This window comes from Tauraco erythrolophus, chromosome 10 (assembly GCF_009769465.1).
Source record: "Tauraco erythrolophus isolate bTauEry1 chromosome 10, bTauEry1.pri, whole genome shotgun sequence".
NCBI classification, from domain to species: Eukaryota; Metazoa; Chordata; class Aves; order Musophagiformes; family Musophagidae; genus Tauraco; species Tauraco erythrolophus.
This window is the reverse complement of record NC_141474.1, coordinates 23,124,897-23,141,910: the sequence shown is the minus strand read 5'-3', so window position 1 is coordinate 23,141,910 and position 17,014 is coordinate 23,124,897. Positions and strand designations below refer to the sequence as shown.

Below are 17,014 nucleotides of genomic sequence, written 5' to 3'. Positions count from 1 at the left end.
CCGTCGCCGTGGCAACCGCGGCCCCGGCGGCCCCGGAAGCGGTGGCGGCGCGCACGCACGCGGCCGGAAGCGGCAGCGGCAGCAGCATGGCGCGGCGGGGATCCGTGTCCGACGCCGGGTCGGACTCCGGCTCGGAGGACTCCTCTCTCTCGGACTCGGAGGTGAGCCCGGGCTGCGGTGGGGGGGCCGGGGCGCGGCGAGGCGTTCCGCGGCAGCCGCGGGGCAGGGCCGCCCGGTGAGCCCGCCGGCGGCGCGGCCTGAGCGTGGCCTCTCCGCAGCTCCAGGAGGCCTTCTCGAGGGGCGCGCTGAAGCCGGGGCTCAACGTGGTGCTGGAGGAGCGGCCGAAGCGGCGCAACGACACGGTGAGTGGGGCTTTCTCGGGCGGGGTGGGAACGGCGGCCCGGGGCCTGCGTCCGCCGGGGTGCGGGGCGGAGGAGGCCCCGCGGGAGCTGGGGCCGAGGGTGTCGGGGCAGGACTGGGACAGGGATCCTGCACTGCAGCGCTGATCTGGGGCATCACCCGGCGGCCTTGGCGTGACCTAGAAGTGCAGCCGGGCCGGCCCTGGGGCGGTGGTTGTGCGCGGGCGTGTGCAGAGCTGTGCTTCTTCCACAGAACGGGCTGAAGCAGTGCCTGTCCGAATTCAAGCGACAGCTGGCTTGGGTGGAGAGGCTGGATGTGACTCTGGGCCAGGTCGTGGATCCCGTCTCTCAGAGTGCTTCTGGCAAAGACGCTGTTGATCCTGAGAATGACTTCCAGAGAGAGATGAGCTTGTAAGTGTCGAAATCTGAGATTTCTGGTAGAGTCTCGGTGTGCTGCTGTGTGCGTGGAGTTGTGTTTCGCAGGTATGCTGCAGACTGCCACGCTGGCTGTCACTGGGATCTTGTCACTCTTGGGCCACGTGTTCTACATCTGATAGCTCTGAATGTTTTCCAAAATAACTACGAATTGATGGTAGTATATTTAACTTGTCTTGTGACTGGAAATTATTTATCTCCTCTCTGCAGACTTCCGTCCTTTGCCGACAAGTTTATTTTAAAAGTTCCTTGGTTGCAGCACTATGGCTTTAACGTTGGATGTGGATTTTTCTTTGTGGATTTGTTTTAGTGTTATTGCAGTTCTCTTGTTTTGCCTTGTCTTCTATAATCCAATGTATCTAGTTTCAAGTTACAGTTTTATAAATGTGTATGCACAAGTTGTAAGTGCTGATAATGTACTGGCACCTAAATCACTTCTAGTAGCACTGAGTGATTCAGGGCCCAGCACGTTGATATAATTCTAGATCAATGCTTGTTAGATGCTGGTGTCAGCCAGCTTATGTGAGCAGAGTCTCTGTCAGCCTGTGAGATGCTCGATACCCAGTGACAGAGCTGGTGCTATGCTGTCTCCCTAGTTACCGGCAGGCTCAGGCAGCGGTCCTGGAAGCCCTGCCTAGGCTGCGTAAGCTCCAAGTTCCTACTAGAAGGCCAGATGATTACTTTGCCGAGATGGCCAAATCAGACCAACAGATGCAGAAGGTATGTGCAGTGAATAATGGCTTTCTTTTTTGTTTTATATATTGGTTTTAGCCTGTGTTAGGGATTAATTTTAAGGGGTGATGTGTGAGTACTTGCCTTCATCTCTTTGAGAACTGCTTGTGACAGTGTTTGCATCTGAAATTTTGTTTGCGGCAGGAAATTTCTTCCTGTTTAGGTATTTCAGTGCAATGTGGGGATTTACATAACGAGTGGAACATAAAGGAGAAAAGGACAATTTATATTCTGTCCTGAATGTATTTAATGTTAAAAATGGAGATTTTTTTCTCCGTATGTTTGAGAGTAGTTTTAAAGTTGGCTGTATTTGTGCTCTTTGTCCAAAGACTTGCAGTCAACTGTGGCATTAACGTTATCCTTTTACCCTGTTTAAGTATCACCCTTTGTTTATATTCAGTGTGTTTTTGTTCTCTGTGATTTTGAACTGTGTGTTATTGACTTAATCTGTCACAGGTAGTAAGTCAGATTTGTGCAGGAGATGAGAATTTCACAAACGTGCTTCTTGGTTGTGGTCTTTGTTCAAAACGGAATGCTAATTTTTGTTTTAGTTTTGGAAAAAAGGACTACCTTGTATAACTTAAACAAACATGAGCCAGAGTCTAATTTGGAGGTTCATGTATGACTTGGTCACTGTTTTGATGGCTGATAGAATCTTCCTAAAGAAGACGAAGATTAATAATTAGCTTGTGTTGAGGCTTAAGTCAATTCTGCACATTACTGTTACCTTCTTTTGCTGGCTTCTCTTTGAAGAACAGAGTTGTTATCTCCTAGTGGAGTCACAGGCTGAATGCAGAAGATCTATGTTGAAGTCTTTGTAATCCCTTGTAATGCAGCATCCTTATAGAAATGTTTGTGAATGAGGAGGGAACAAAAAAGATGTTTTCGATGGCATGGAAGTATTGTTGACTTTTCTTCAGTGTTTTAATAATGGCAAGAAACAAACTATCAAGTCTTCTACTTACACCTGAGTAGACTGACAAGATACTCGTTTAGCAGTTCTGCTAGAGCCCATTATAAGGCTTTGTCTTGTCTCTGTGTGAGTTTTGTCTTTTTAAGCAGATTTTGGCTACAGATCAGTTCAGGAGTTTCTGTAATAACTGTTCCAGCCTTGAGTTGAAAGAACGTTATTCCTTGTAAAGCATTATCTGATTGAGAGATATTTTCTTTTTTACACTCATTGATAGTTCACATAATTATTGATTTCAGGACTGCACAGCAGTCGAAATTCTTTTGTATTAATTTTGATAAATTTTGTTTTTTCTATCCCTAATAAGATTCGACAAAAGCTTAAGAGTAAACAGGAAGCAATGGAGAGGTCTGAGAAAGCGAAGCAGCTCCGTGCAATGAGAAAATATGGCAAGAAGGTGAGGAGGAGCTACAAAAGGGACCTATGACAAGAATTTAGAGCCTGAGTGAGGAACTTGGGAAGTGAGACCACAGAAGTCTGGCTAAAGCATATGGAATCTGCCTAGTCTTCTGTCTAGCTGCTTTGAAGGAAGACAGAGCAAAAGATGGGATACCTTAAAAAAAAATTAATAAAAAAAAGTATGGGACACTGTAAGGAACAACACTAACATTCTACTTCTAATATCAGGTGCAAACTGAGATTCTACAGAGGAGACAAAAGGAGAAGAAAAATATGTTGAATGCAGTCAAGAAATACCAGAAAGGTAAAGTTAACTTGTCTAAGAGAGCAAATGTGTAATGGAAGTAGTGCTGTGTGAGCAACATAAGGCAATGTGATGTGTGATGTCAGCCTGTAGGGCTGGGCACTGAGCTTGAAAGGCTGCTGCTGTGCAGAATCATATGCCTGTGGCAGTGAAAATTCTCCCAAGCAGATGTTCTTGAGTGAGGGTGACTTGTTGCTATTACTTGCTGAGACTGAAAATTCGTATTTTCTGTGGTGGTAGCTGAGCAGCTGTTACGTTTTTGCTCTTGTAGGTCTCTCTGACAAGCTGGATTTTCTCGATGAAGAGCAGACATCGTCTCAGGGGAAAACAAAAGGCAATGCAAGTCAACGGATGAAGAAGGGGTGAGACCAGAAAAGAAAGATATTTAAATGCAGAGTCTCTGGTTTTTTTTCAGTCTTTTAGGGGATCATTTTGTGTAATGAGAAAGCTGTTCTGATTACCGTTCGTTAAAATAAGTCCAAGGTGGCTTTCTGTCCCTAGAGAGGCGGAAAACTGTGGCCAGAATGGAATGGAGACTGAACTGTGCTAATTTCTGCTTCCTCAATAGGAGGGGAAAGGTTTATGATGGCTGATGGGAGTCCATCAGCAGATACATGTGCCTTCTGAGAGCTTCCTGAGGAAAGGAATATAGGCAATGATGCTGTTTGATTGTTTTTCAGACCAAATGCCAAAAGACGGTACAAGAATCAGAAGTTTGGTTTTGGTGGGAAGAAGAAGGGCTCAAAGTGGAACACAAAGGAGAGTTTTAATGATGTATCCAGCTTCCAGTCAAAAGTGGCTCACAACAAAGGCCCAGGAAGAGGAGGAAAAGGAGGAAAAAAGGCCCTCAATGTAAGTAAAACATTGCATGCTAGGAAGCCAGCTGTGGTCTGAGAGGGAGAGCTGAGTACATGATGGGTGGCTCCAGCATCTGGCAGTGAGAATGTGTCTTTGGGAGCTGAGCATAATTCAGTTGCAGACAGAATTGAGGACGGTGGTTCGGTGTCTGAGAAGGGAGATGAACAAGGTGTTAGCAAGTAATGTATGTTGCTACTTGTGTCCCAAAACCTTGCTCTGCAGAGGTGCTGAAAAATAGCCTCTCCTTGGTATCCTCCCCAAGCTATAGAGCTAGAACAAAGAATGAGGACATGAAAATAAAGATCTGAATCTGTCCTTTTTTTGCAGAAGAGACCTGGAAAGAGAGCAAGGCAGAAAATGAAGAACCGGGCGCGATAAGAGGACTGTGCTCCCCGGTGGGGTTCCTTTGTTTCTGTGTGTTGCAAGATGTTTCTGCTGTTGTCAAGCAGCTAACTGTGGAGCAAGCTGGATGCTTCTGAGTGGCAAGAAAAAAAGTCAGTGGAAACTAGTGCCTTATCACTAATTTCTTCTTACTATCTGTTTTGTTGAAGGATTGTTTTATACTTAAGCCTTTGGTGTGTGGACGCATTAAATGGTTTGCACAGAACTACGTCTAATTGATGTTTAGTTGTGTTATGAATGGTGGCTGAAGCCTGTCCTTTGTTCCTTTCATTCTGACAGCTTTTTCCACAGCTACTGTGGACATGTTCTTGGTGAACTAGAGTTCTGGGTCATGTTGCCGATGTCAGAATAGGAAGTCTGAAGCCTGTCATGATGTTAAAGTGTTCTTTAGACTATTCATATAGATGGATTTAGAAACATCAGTGACCCGAATGCAGCTGTCTTATAAACAGGTTTATTTCTGTAACTATCATCAGGCTACAAACCTGGACAGACTAAGGTTCTCTCTTCCCTTTTCTTGCTATCTTCTCTTGCCAGAAATCTACCAGACTTGCCTAATAAAAAGCAGGGCCTAACGCATTAGATGTCGTTAACTGCTTCTACCCAAGTTCTGTGACTTTGCCACGCTACTGCTGTGCGTTCTCAGACTGTTCCTCCTTGTGCCCCATGGCAGCCGTTTATTTAGTGATCTCGGTTCTCCGGCGTGGGAAGTAGAGTCTGCAATCAGTACGGTCCATGTGAATCTGGGAAAGAAAAATGATGAATAGTCACGTGCTTTTACTAGAATTAGTAGTAGTAGTCCTTCCTGAGGAGAGTGATGCACAGTGTTCTTGCTGCTGAGAAATGCCCAAATGACAAACAAGTAGGATACCACTTATTTGAGAATATATTGTTCACTGCTTTGTTACGGTAGAACTTGGTGAAAAAGGAAAACTTGATGTATGAAACAGCATCGCGAGTCCTGACTCTATAAATTTAACTTGCTTCCCTACACGCAAATTTACTTGCCTCTTTCCTGCCAGCCTTATCCTACCTCCAGTATCTAACAGCGTAAAGCCCTGCTGGGATGTCTGTCTCTGTCCTTGTTGTTGAAGGAGAAGCTGCTGCCGGAGCATTTGCACATCATTCAAGGAGTTGCACACATGCCACCCGAGACTTTAACTGCTGGGACCACAGTCTCTTTGCAGTCCCTTCCTCCTACTGCGCACACATTCACTGTCAGGCGCTTCCTCTTCCTCCAGGCTCAACCCTAGGTTCCCTGAGGCAGAGTCTCCAATTACAAATACTTCAGGTCAATGTATTGGTGGTACTACTTGAGCTGGATGCCTCTGGGAGGGACCTGGGACAAAGAAATCCCTGGACAATGATACCTTTACAATCCATGCACCCATCCCTCACGCTTTTCACATGTTCTTTTGGACCGATGATGATTTCTGGTCTGGGGTCTTCTAACACTGTATTTGATTCTTTCTCTGTCTCCAGGCAGGCCGTTAACTGTTCTTATCTTGCCTCCTTATCTTCACATGGGAAACTGAAAAGTCCTAAACTTAGTATAAACGCTGCTTAGCAGCAACTAAAAACATCAGCGTGTTACCAACATTATTCTCATCCTAAATCCAAAACACAGCACTGTACCAGCTACTAAGAAGAAAATTAACTCTATCCCAGCCAAAAGCATGTCTACGAGAAAGTTCCCAGCTTGTGGCCCAAGGCTTCAGCAAGTCTTGCTACTAATGCTAAGCAATGGATTCAATTTCAGCTAGAAAATTACTACTACATTTATCATGAGTAATTAGTTTACTTGAAGTGTAATATGAAAAGTTGCAGAAGACTATATCATTTTCTTATTTATCTTGGTTTTCTTTGTAACATGCCAAAATTAATCAGGCCCTCATTTCCCTTTCTTGAAACACTAATCTACAGTCATTCATCGTCACAGCTATTCGTCAGATATGATTGATGTCTCAGCTTGTTAATAAGATTTCTTTTTCTCCTGTTTATTCACACTTCCCCAAATGAATCCTCACTGTGTATTCTGCCTCAGGTTTACTTAGCTGATTATTAATTTTATGGTTCTGCTTGCAATTTGTTTGAAAGATGCTGCACAGCAGCTCATTTTTTCCCACAGTACTTATGTATGTCACTTCACATTGCTCGCTACGCCATTTCTCATAGCTGAATGCTTTAATAAACAGCCGTGACTACATATTTGGCAATATGCTTGAGATTGACTGTCATGGTAGATATTTTGCATGCAAGTTTCTCAGAGGTATTCTACTGTCTCTGTGTTCACAAGCCTATGCCAGTGTGAAGAGTCCTCTTAGGTGTAAATTTCAAAAACTTGTTGCCCATTAACAGCTCTGCTTATTCCATGTTTGTCACGAATTATTTTCTTGCATGAATATCTTTCAGTGTGATGGACTGAACCTCCCTGAATCCTGCAAAGACCCGAGTTCTTAAGCACTGTACTCACCAAAGGTGTTGTGTTCCAGCCAATTTCTTGGCTTTCGGTTTGTGGCTCTGAATATTTCTTTGTTGGCTCCAGTGCTGCATGGTGAATAAGATTCAGAAACTTTGCTGTTGGTTTAAGAGACACAAATATAAGTGAAGGAAAGTATATTTAAAAACTAGTCATCCATGGATGTGTGTTAGAATGGGATATCCTAACGCTGTCCAAGAAGGCGAAGGGTGGAGGCAACCTCTGTGCTTCTGCGAATGATCTTGTAAGAGAATGCAAGGTGACATTTCTGCTCAAAAATTCATCCTGATGAAGTTTCAAGATTTGCGTGCCTATGCTGTGCCATTAACTCCGTCATCCCTGTCTACTGTATTGCAGCATCTGACTTTTCTTTACCACATCTAGTATCAACCAGCGATCCACCTTAGCTACTGTCTTTCTCAGTTGCCTGAGACCTGCTGCCTTTTTCTGTTTTGGTTTTCTTTTCCGTCCCCTAATCCTTGACTAGAGCAGGCCAACCTTAACTGACTAGGAAGGTTTTCAGACAAAATTGGCATGTTAGAAATAAGGGAGCAGTTGCTATAAGGGTTCCTGTTTTTTCCTGTGCTTTAAAGCAAGACTCAGCAGCCATTTCAGGAGTTTACTGTATGTGGTGATCAGGTAGAATCTGCAATGACAGGCAACATATATGTATAAAACATGTTGCTAGATTTTTTTTGTTTTCCCCCGAAAGAGGTTTGGATTCTGAAGCAGAACTTTTCAATATGGTAACTAAAAACAAAAATAAAGGCATAATTGCACGAATGCAAGCTTGTATGATAATGAAAAGTAACAAGAAAGGGCCTTAAAGTAGGAAAAAAAATGCCTTACATCTAACAAAAATCATGAATGAGTTTAACTTTCTTCTGTTGTTACAGGAGTGTTTCACAGGATATGTCATCTTTCAGACTAATTGGAATTTTAAAATCTTATTTATTAGTAATTTTCTTATTTAATTATCACAAATTATTCAGAGGTTTCTTACCATCTGCTGGCTCTTCTATATTATCATGCCAAGACATAGGCTTCTTGGTGATCACGTGAACTGGAAAGAAATGAGGCAGGAGACTGACTTTAATGTGAATTTAGCATCACAGCGAGGTATTGGATATCTATCTTTGCACATGTTCCTCTGGGTTATTCCCCAGTCTAGCCCCAGCTACTTCACTGAAGTTGCGAAGGAAGAACAGCATGTGAATAGAACAAACCGAGTTAGAATACTGACTAATAGCAACTTCCTAGAAAGGGAAGAGGGCTAAGCATGCCAAAGGCCTTTCTACTGCATGCTGCCTGCATTCACCATGGCAAAGTTCCATCCCACCCACGTGGTGGCCTGCAGGGTGCCAGGTTTCAAATGGTTTTCCTTTGGTTCATTTTTGTTTTACTGCGAAACCTACACCTGAGTGAAATCTGTTCCCATCAGCCGCCCATGCCAGCACAAGTGATGACATTCTGTGGCTGTGAATTGGCAGGTAGAAATCAGCCCAGGGGCTGAAGAAACACGGTGTAGTGTTGGGGCTCTCTGCCCCATCTTAGCTCTGTTTTTTTGCTCAAGGTTCTTGGGTCCCAGGTCCTGAATGGCTGCCTCATTTCTACATGTTTACTAAGGCACTAATTTGGGCAAATGGGTCTTGTTTCAGTTCTGTCTTTTGAGCGTGCAGACTGGTTTCTTAGGCACAACAAAAAGCCCACCAGTTGTTCCTTCCAGATTTGCCCCTCTCACTGGCCACTGCTGGCGTTCTTGGGTGCAGCTGCCGAGCGCTCCGGGCGCTGCCCCTGCCTCATGCAGGCAGCTCCCCTCCCCGAGCCTTCCCTCAGCCCTGCGCTCGATGCCATCTTGGTTTTGCCCTCCGGGCTTCCGCGCCGCTTCTCTGTGACTGCGGGGCCGCCCGCGCGCCGCCTCACCGGGGTGCAGCGGGTTCACGCCGTACTGCGTGTGCAGCCTCTGGCTCTGCAGCTCCTTCCGCACCCGCTCGCACAGCAGCTGGTTCTGCCGCACCTGGTCCAGCGGCTCCTTTTCCCCGCCGCGGGCGGCCATGGCTGCGCTGGGCTACGCGGCGTCCCGTAGCCCGGCAACGCCTCACGTGGTCCCCGACGAGGCTGCTGATTGGCCTGGCTGGAGCTCCATTCCCCCCCTCCTCGCACCGGTTCCCGTCCCTCCTCCTATTGGCCTCCGAGTTAAAGCGCCTGGCGCTGATTGGCGGCGGCTGCACGCGGCCGGTTTGAACGGCCGGCGGGGACGCGGCGGCACTATGGAGGATGCGGAGCTGCGCTGCACGGTGGCCGTGGAGCAGCCGCTGCCGGGCGGGCAGGCCCTGCAGCGCCGCGTGATGCGGGGCGCGCTGGTGTTGCTGGGCCGCAACGAGCTGCGGCAGCCGGTGCTGCGGGTGGTCGGAGGCAGCGGCGGGACAGCCGCGGTGCTGAGCTTTGCGCTGGCCGGTGACGCTGTGCGGCTCTTCACGCGGTTCGCGGGCGACGGGCGGGCGGCGGTGCGAGTGGGGCCGGGCGGTGCCCAGGTCCTGCTCTCCGACTGCCCCCCAGACGCGCTGCGCCGCTTCCTCCGCCTCCTGCGGCTCAAGATCGCCGCCGGGCCGCGGGGCGCGCCGCGCGGCCGTCGCCTGCTGGACCGGCCGCCGCCGGCCTTCGCCGTCATCAGCCCGCTGCAGGAGCGAGACTCTCTGCGCGCCCCCGGCCAGCTTCGCAGCGGCGAAGAGCGGGGGGAGCGCCCGGCAGAGGTGAGTCCCGGGGCGAGGAGGGCGGCCCCGGTTACCGGCCCCGCTCTCACAGCGCGCCGGGTGCCCGTCTCGCAGGTGCCCCGCGCGCAGAGGCGGCCCCCGGTGAGGCTCTCGGCGGAGCAGGAGGCGGTGCTGGGTGCCGTGCGGAGCGGGAAGAGCATCTTCTTCACCGGCTGTGCAGGTGAGGGGGCTGGCTAGCTGTCACCGGGTAAAGTCCTCAGGCTTCGCCGCTGACCTGCTTCCTCCCCTTCCTCGAAGGGACCGGGAAGTCGTTCCTGCTGAAGAAGATCGTGGGCTCCCTCCCTCCGAAGAGCACCTACGCTACAGCCAGCACGGGAGTGGCAGCTTGCCACGTCGGTGGTACCACTCTCCACGCCTTCGCAGGTAACGATCTGACCAACAGTGAGGGGCTGGGAGCCCTTGCTCCCTTCCCAAAGAGTCAGGAGCTTCCCAAAACTTTGCCACCTTCTCCCCTGCCAGGCATCGGCTCTGGGAAGGCACCGCTGGAACAGTGTATTCAGCTGGCAGAGAGACCTGGGGTGCGCCAGCACTGGCTGGCCTGCCAGCACTTAATTATTGATGAGATCTCAATGGTGGATGGCAAGTTCTTTGACAGGCTGGAAGCAGTAGCGAGGTGAGTGATTGTCAGGTCAAACGACTAACAGAAATGAGTTTCCTTAAATTTCCAGGCTGCTTCCTTCCTTTGGTTATGTGAATGGATACAATGGCATAGAACTAGAAGGAAGCATGAAATCATAGCCAGTATCTGGCCAGACCTTTACCTTGAGGTAGGTTTTGACCATGTCCCTACCCCGAGCTGTGCTGTTTCCCTCTCTGGAGCTGAGTGTTGTCTATAGAGCTGAATGCGGAGTACAACTGTCTATGCCGTGCCCAGCAGTTCTCTTGCAGCAAGAAGCAGTTGTAGTATAGTGGCTGCCAAAGCACCAAAACTGGTAAATGACATCTGGGGTGGGTAAGTAAAGCAAGCTTAATGTCATGTAATAGCATTGCTCAATTATTTGAGCTCTTCTGACACAGCTGAGGATAATAATATTTTACTGCAGGTGGCATATGTTTGAATGTACTGATAGACTAAGAAGTAACTTCTGAGACCTGACTATGTCCAGGTCCTGGAGGGCATTCAAAGCTTCTCCTTTCTTCTGTCCCTTTCAGGGCAGTCAGAAAACGGGATGAGCCTTTTGGAGGAATTCAGCTAATCATCTGCGGGGACTTCTTGCAGCTACCCCCAGTCTGTAAGGCTAATGAAGAAACCAAGTTCTGCTTCCAGGTACAAAACTGTCCCTGAACTCATTCTCATACTTCAAATCCACCTCTTTCTTAACAAGAAATAATTTGCCAGGCAAAAAGCTGGAGGAAATGCATCCACATAAACATGGAGCTGACTGAAGTGCGGAGACAGACCGACAAGACCTTTGTCTCACTCCTGAGTGCAGTCCGTTTAGGCAGGTGAGGAGAAACTCGTCTCTCTGTAATTCCTGCTCCTTACTGAAGGAGCAGAGGTAAGAGCAGTTTGTCACTTTCTGTGCTCTATCAGGAATGTGTGGCTGGGGGCAATAGCTATAAATGGTTTAGTTATTTTAAGCAGGTTTTATATAGTGCTCTACTAAGGAAGGACCCTTTCTAGGACCCCTTTTGTGATTTCTGCTAAGGAATTAAATTGATCCCAAGCTGGCAGTGGCCAGGACAGGGCTGGGGCACACAGTTGCACTGCTCTCCAACTTTGTGTAGTTATCTTTCTCTGTCCTTCTCTCTGAAGGCCTGGGGCTTTCACAGCCTGATCCAGCTGTGTGGAGGCTGCTGCTGCTCAAGACCTGTACCTGATCACTTTAAATAATAATCCCCTTTTCCTGGTTACCAGGTGCACAGAGGAGGTCACCAGACTGCTGATGCAGACTGCTGCCAACAGGTCAGAGCGTGATGGGATCCTGGCTACGCGGCTTTGCACCCATAAAGATGATGTAGAAATAACTAATGAGAAACGCTTGCAACAACTATCAGGTGAACTCCTTGGAGGAAGCTGCTGGCTTTGGGGTTGAGCTCTTAGTAGATACAATGGGAATGCTGTGGTGTCAGGGGAAACTGGTGTTCTGTCATGCATAGCAGCACCAGTTCAAGCTGTGCACGATGGAGTTGAGCTGCCTGGGGAAAAACTTCACAGCTTTTTGCTTAAAGATCCGCACTGTTTCTTCTTGGTGTGTAGCAGTGAGCTCGTTGCTTGCTGTGAGGTGGGGTGGGTCATTATCGCCTCTATACCTCTGCTTTTTCTTTCTATAGTCCTCTTTGGAGATCTGGTGTTGGCAGCAAGTGGAACTGGTCGTATGCTCAAAATGGTGACTGCTCAGTTCTTACTTACTGCTGGTCTTTGATTCTTGAGCCTTCTCATGCTCTCAGAGTTATACTGGGAAGAGAGGTGATAGTGAGCTTTCTGCTGTTAGACTTGACAAGGTTTATGTGAAGATGTCCTACCAGCAGAGCAGAATGGATATTAAAAGGGGACTTGCTGTTAGAAATGGATTCTGAGCCTCCTGCAATTCTGTGTGGAATGATTGCAATTTGTCACATCTTCCTTTCCTTAATAGGTGAAGTGCACACTTTTGAGGCTTTGGACAGTGATCCAATGCTAGTGAAGTTAATGGATGCTCAGTGTCCTGTGGGTGGTAGAGTTGAGCTCAAGCTTGGAGCTCAGGTAAGTGTGTGTACATACATTTGTGAAAGACTAATGGATCAAATGTCACAAGAAAAATAAAGGAACAGCAGGTAAATGTATAGAGTAAGTTAATGTATAGAATGCAGATTCTGTATAGAACAGCTATGCCAGGCCAAAAGAAGACTCTATCCCAATCTTTGTGTCTCTTCTGCATGGACTCTTATCCAGACAGGGAATTAGTTAAATTTGTGTGTAGGTCTGTGTCTTGTTAAGAGTGGTGAGTGCTATGACTGTGACACTCATTTCCAACCAGGTTTAGAAACTTGCAGGTAGCAGAGAGCACAGGCAGTCCTTGCCTGCAGTCTTAGCTCCAGGTACAGCAGCCCTCCCAACCTATAAGGATATGACACAGCTTGCCAAATTTGCAGAACTGGACACTTTGCTGTGAGCTAGGGCTGTCAGAGTTGAAAGGAGGCAGGATTGTGCTTAGCAGCAGCACTGTTTGCCTTGGGAAGTTGTTCCTAATCTATATATGTCTAGGCTGGTTGGTGTTTAGGGAAGGGGAATCAGTTGCCTGGATCTGAGCTCACAGCTGTGGACAGAGCAGCTCAAGTAAAGTGTTTGGTGCTGCAGAATGATGTAGTTCGGAATCCTAGGAACAAAAAGCTGTGAAATAATTTTGATCAGGTTGGAGACAGTGCCCTATCCTGCAATAGGATGATGTGGCCATGGCTGTGTCAGCCTTCTGTGCTTGTGCTTCCTGGCTGGAAGCTTAGCTGCAGGTGACTGAACAGGCTGTAAAGCCAGTGCACTAAGGGATTTTTCTTTTTCTCTATAGGTGATGCTAGCAAAGAATTTGAACGTGTCTCAAGGGCTGGTGAATGGAGCACGAGGAGTTGTCGTAGGATTTGAAAGTGAACAGAAGGGTAAATAAGCTTTTTGATCTTTTGTTGAAAGAAGAGGAAATTTATCATTGATGGCTGATGACTTGTTAATTTTGTTTACTGCTTGGTAAGAATAATTTAGGGAAAGCAGGGAGGAGGTATTCTCTGCAGTGAGAGGCTTGAGGCTCTCATGAGCCACTGTGATGTCATGTGCTGCATCAGCTGTAGCTATCTGTAGGGCCTCTTGTGTTGGCTTTTCTTTATTCTCTAGATGTGTATGCTTATTTGCATTTCCTGTCTCTTCTGTTGAAGCAAGCCTTGGTGGGTTTTTCATTTGTTCTTCTCGGAGAATAATGTCCTGCTACCTGCAACATTTATTTTTCTCTGCATCTCAACTGATAAATTACCTGGCTTTAATTCTCCTGCTTAAGTAGGTCTCAAACATGATTTCAGGACATCCTGTGTGTGTGTTTAGGTTTTTTGTTTTCGTATGGGATTTTCTTTTCTTTATGCAGCCCTAAAATTCAAGACTGACTGACATGGGGAAGGAGGAAAAAAGTGCTCTTAAGCTGCTGGCTTCCTGGCTGTTGAGTGTCAGGAATACATCCTGTTTCTCTCCTGCTCCCATTCCTACAGGGCTGCCTAAGGTGAGGTTTCTCTGCGGGGTCACACAGGTCATCAAAATGGAGAAATGGGTCTTCAAAGGACCATCAGGAGTTCATCTGAGTCGTCAACAGTTGCCTTTAAAATTGGCATGGGCTATTTCCATTCACAAGAGTCAGGTGAGTTTTCTTATACAGCTGTCTATAGACTTTTACACCATCATAAGCCTTATTTCCTGGGTGAGCTCGTGTTGCTGGTAAAACAGAAGGGAAAGCTGGAAGGCCCTTGTTGTGGGAGACCTCTGGAATACGTGTGTCTAGCTGCAGAGAGGGCAGCACCTCTTCTGCTTGTGATGCTTGTCCGTAGGGTCAAGGATGGGCTAGCAAATACTGCTACAGTTTTCACAAGAATGCTGCCAGCTGCATAGCTGGTGTTAGACATTATTAGCAGCATTATTTACCACTGGGGGCTGACCGGGGTAGTGTTTCCAATAGTCATCCGCATTAGAGATGCCGAGGTTTGCAGTGTACCTGAGGAAGCTGGAGGAGTCATAGCTGTGCTGTTTGGGCTGGACTCCTCCTTTGGTGATGTGTGTTGGGTTTTTTCAATGTAGCTAATACAGCTCATACCTTCATACACTCTGATAAATCCTTGTCTTGGTGTTAGGCCCGTGAGTTTGTTCCCATGCCACTGCTTAAACCAGGCCACATTGTGAATTCTGCTGCCTCCTGGGATGTCTCTTGGTGCAGACAGGGCTGGCCAGGCCTAACCCAAACTCTGTCTCAGATGGTCTGCCCGAGGACTGCTTGAGACTGGCAGCTGCTTCAGTTTACTACTAGGAGTGAAACCAGCAGTTCTTTCCCTGCTGCTTTGACTATATGGGATTTGTGGAGCTTCACACAAGAGGCCCACTGAAGTTAGTTAGTGGACCTTGCTATCTGCTAGCACTTTCCTGACAGCGGGAAAATGGTCCTTTTCTTTCTACTGATTCCCATTTTTTAAGCAGTTACATAGTCAAACAAGAGACTTGATAAAGAAAAAAATAAGATATTAAGCCTATACACCAACGATGGTACCTCTGACCGACTCACAGGACAGGTTAGTGTTGATACAGCACATTATTCTTTTTTGTTTGTTTGTTCTGTAACAAACTTCTCTTTGACAGGGCATGTCTTTAGACTGTGTGGAAATCTCCTTGTCTCGTGTCTTTGAAAGTGGGCAGGCTTATGTAGCCCTCTCCCGAGCTCGTAGCCTTGCAGGTCTCCGTGTTCTGGATTTTGATCCAAAAGTAGTGAGAGCTGATCCTTCTGTGTTGCAATTCTACAGACAGCTAAGATATCATCAGCTTCTAACCCAGGTAAGGAAAAATCCTATGCTACCAAAGCCTGCCTTGAGCAACCGGCATGAGAGGTGTTTGTGCTGAGATACTAATTTGAATGATCTTGCTTAGGAATAAAAGGTAAAACTCGTAGTGACAGGAGAGATCAAACTGCAGAGAGGGAATGTGCTGGGGGCAGCTTTTGGTGGCAAAATATCTACTGTAGTGTTGGGATTGTGTAACACTGCCTGGCCCTGGGGGTGCAAGGATGGGTTGGGATTCTTTGTTCCTTCTCTTGCAGTAAGAACTGAAGAAGAAGTGGGTGCACAAGAAATCTGTTCTATTTTTCTTTTTTCTTTCCCTCTCCCCCAGGATTCACTACATAACCAGCCAGGTGCTGATGAGAAGGAGAACTGGAAATGCAGCTGAAAATGCTCTTTTGGCCTCTGTGAGGCATCAGCACAGACTGCCGACTTGCAGCAATCTTGCTATTGAGTGTATTTGGTAACATAAAGTCAAAGGAATGTTTTTAGATGTTTTCTTAATTCAGCTGACTCTGGATACGTAGAAGTATCTCTGTCTCATGCCTCTGAAATTTGGAAGGCTTCTCTAGCCCCTTCCTGGGCCCACAGCCTTGAGTACTTCTATGTCACAGATACAACTCTAGCAAACAAAATGACTTGAAGAAGGACACACCTGAGGGACCTTCCTATGATTCTGTCCTGTCTGCCTGGTTGCATTTTATTCTCCACACATGCAGCCTGAAACTTGTGTGCCTTTCTTCAACTATACCACAGTAGAGAGATGGAAGGTGTGTCCTCTTTGCCTGGATGGATTGGACTTGTTCACAAGAGCTGCTGACACAAGGGAAAGCAGTGCTAAGTATCTGGAATACATGCTTGATTCTCCTGCAAGTGAGGAGCTGCCAGGAGCTGAGCTAGCACTTCATAGCATGCTGGGGTGTTCTTGCCTTTGAGATGCTTAACACCAGGAGACTTTGAATAACTTCCTCCACAAGCAGAACTGTTGGAGTTATTCATTGTCTCTTATGCTGATACATGGCCTTTTTATTAGTCTGTTGCATACGATGTGATTTTAGGTTTTTTTAACCTTCTGAGATGAGCTGGCAATGTTTAAAAATAGGAGGAATTCCTACATCTTATACCCATAATTATGGAACCGTAAGAATTGTGAAGATCCATTACCCCCATTAGCAAGAAGAGAGTGAGTGGAGATGGGTGCTGGTGGGAGCTTCTGTTGTTTAAACACATGAGGCTTACCCAAACAGGAGGGAGTTTCTTCTGGAAGCCACGTTTGACTAATAAGGTGGAAGTCGAATGAATGTGCAATAGGGAATAATGGCCAAGGACACATGAAGTGAGCTGTAACTTCACCTGTTTCAGCAAAAGCAGAGATGAGCAGAACTGTCTTTCTGAGCCTTAATAAAGGAGAAGCTTTGGTCTTTATATTGTAATACACTACTTAAAGCTTGAGTAACTCATATATTTTAAATGTTTAACATGCAGGAATAATGTGAAATATCAACATCCAGCTGGAACTCGTCTCTTGCAGGGGAGTGTTTCTGTAACAAAGGCTCTGCAGTATGAGTGAGTTGAAGGCCACTTCTTGGCAGCTGCTCTCCTTAAAGCCAGGGAAGGATGTTGACTAGCTAGTGGTTAACCTAACAGAAAACAGATTTTAGTAGGATTTCAAAATGTATTTTAAGTGGAGTTTATTTTTTCTGGGCTTGAGAGGTGGCATTTTGGAGGAAGCAATAGTAGAAGACAGAAGTGTGAGAATTATTATTCAGAGGAGTTTATTCTAAGAGGAGGTTCTTAATGTGTCGGCAC

The 17,014-nt window shown here is 46.8% G+C and overlaps 3 protein-coding genes across 3 annotated transcripts; 2 read left to right on the top strand and 1 right to left on the bottom strand.

The window, feature by feature from the left end:
- The first annotated feature begins 86 nt into the window (after window positions 1-86).
- Window positions 87-4,668, top strand: EBNA1BP2 (EBNA1 binding protein 2). Its single transcript, XM_086617294.1, has 9 exons — window positions 87-161; window positions 279-362; window positions 613-770; window positions 1,391-1,514; window positions 2,804-2,893; window positions 3,124-3,199; window positions 3,471-3,561; window positions 3,880-4,051; window positions 4,385-4,668. The coding sequence occupies exons 1-9, from the start codon at window positions 87-89 to the stop codon at window positions 4,433-4,435; spliced, it is 921 nt and encodes a 306-aa protein (XP_086473420.1). The 3' UTR covers window positions 4,436-4,668.
- Window positions 4,669-5,136: 468 nt separating this feature from the next.
- CFAP144 (cilia and flagella associated protein 144) lies at window positions 5,137-8,994 on the bottom strand. Its single transcript, XM_086617796.1, has 4 exons — window positions 8,862-8,994; window positions 7,942-8,001; window positions 6,933-7,036; window positions 5,137-5,202 (listed from the first exon to the last, which is right to left on the bottom strand). The coding sequence occupies exons 1-4, from the start codon at window positions 8,992-8,994 to the stop codon at window positions 5,137-5,139; spliced, it is 363 nt and encodes a 120-aa protein (XP_086473922.1).
- A 214-nt stretch (window positions 8,995-9,208) lies between these two features.
- Window positions 9,209-15,593, top strand: PIF1 (PIF1 5'-to-3' DNA helicase). Its single transcript, XM_086617538.1, has 12 exons — window positions 9,209-9,691; window positions 9,767-9,872; window positions 9,950-10,075; window positions 10,172-10,325; window positions 10,865-10,979; window positions 11,052-11,158; window positions 11,571-11,710; window positions 12,292-12,398; window positions 13,198-13,285; window positions 13,880-14,025; window positions 15,012-15,203; window positions 15,537-15,593. The coding sequence occupies exons 1-12, from the start codon at window positions 9,209-9,211 to the stop codon at window positions 15,591-15,593; spliced, it is 1,821 nt and encodes a 606-aa protein (XP_086473664.1).
- Window positions 15,594-17,014: the final 1,421 nt, after the last annotated feature.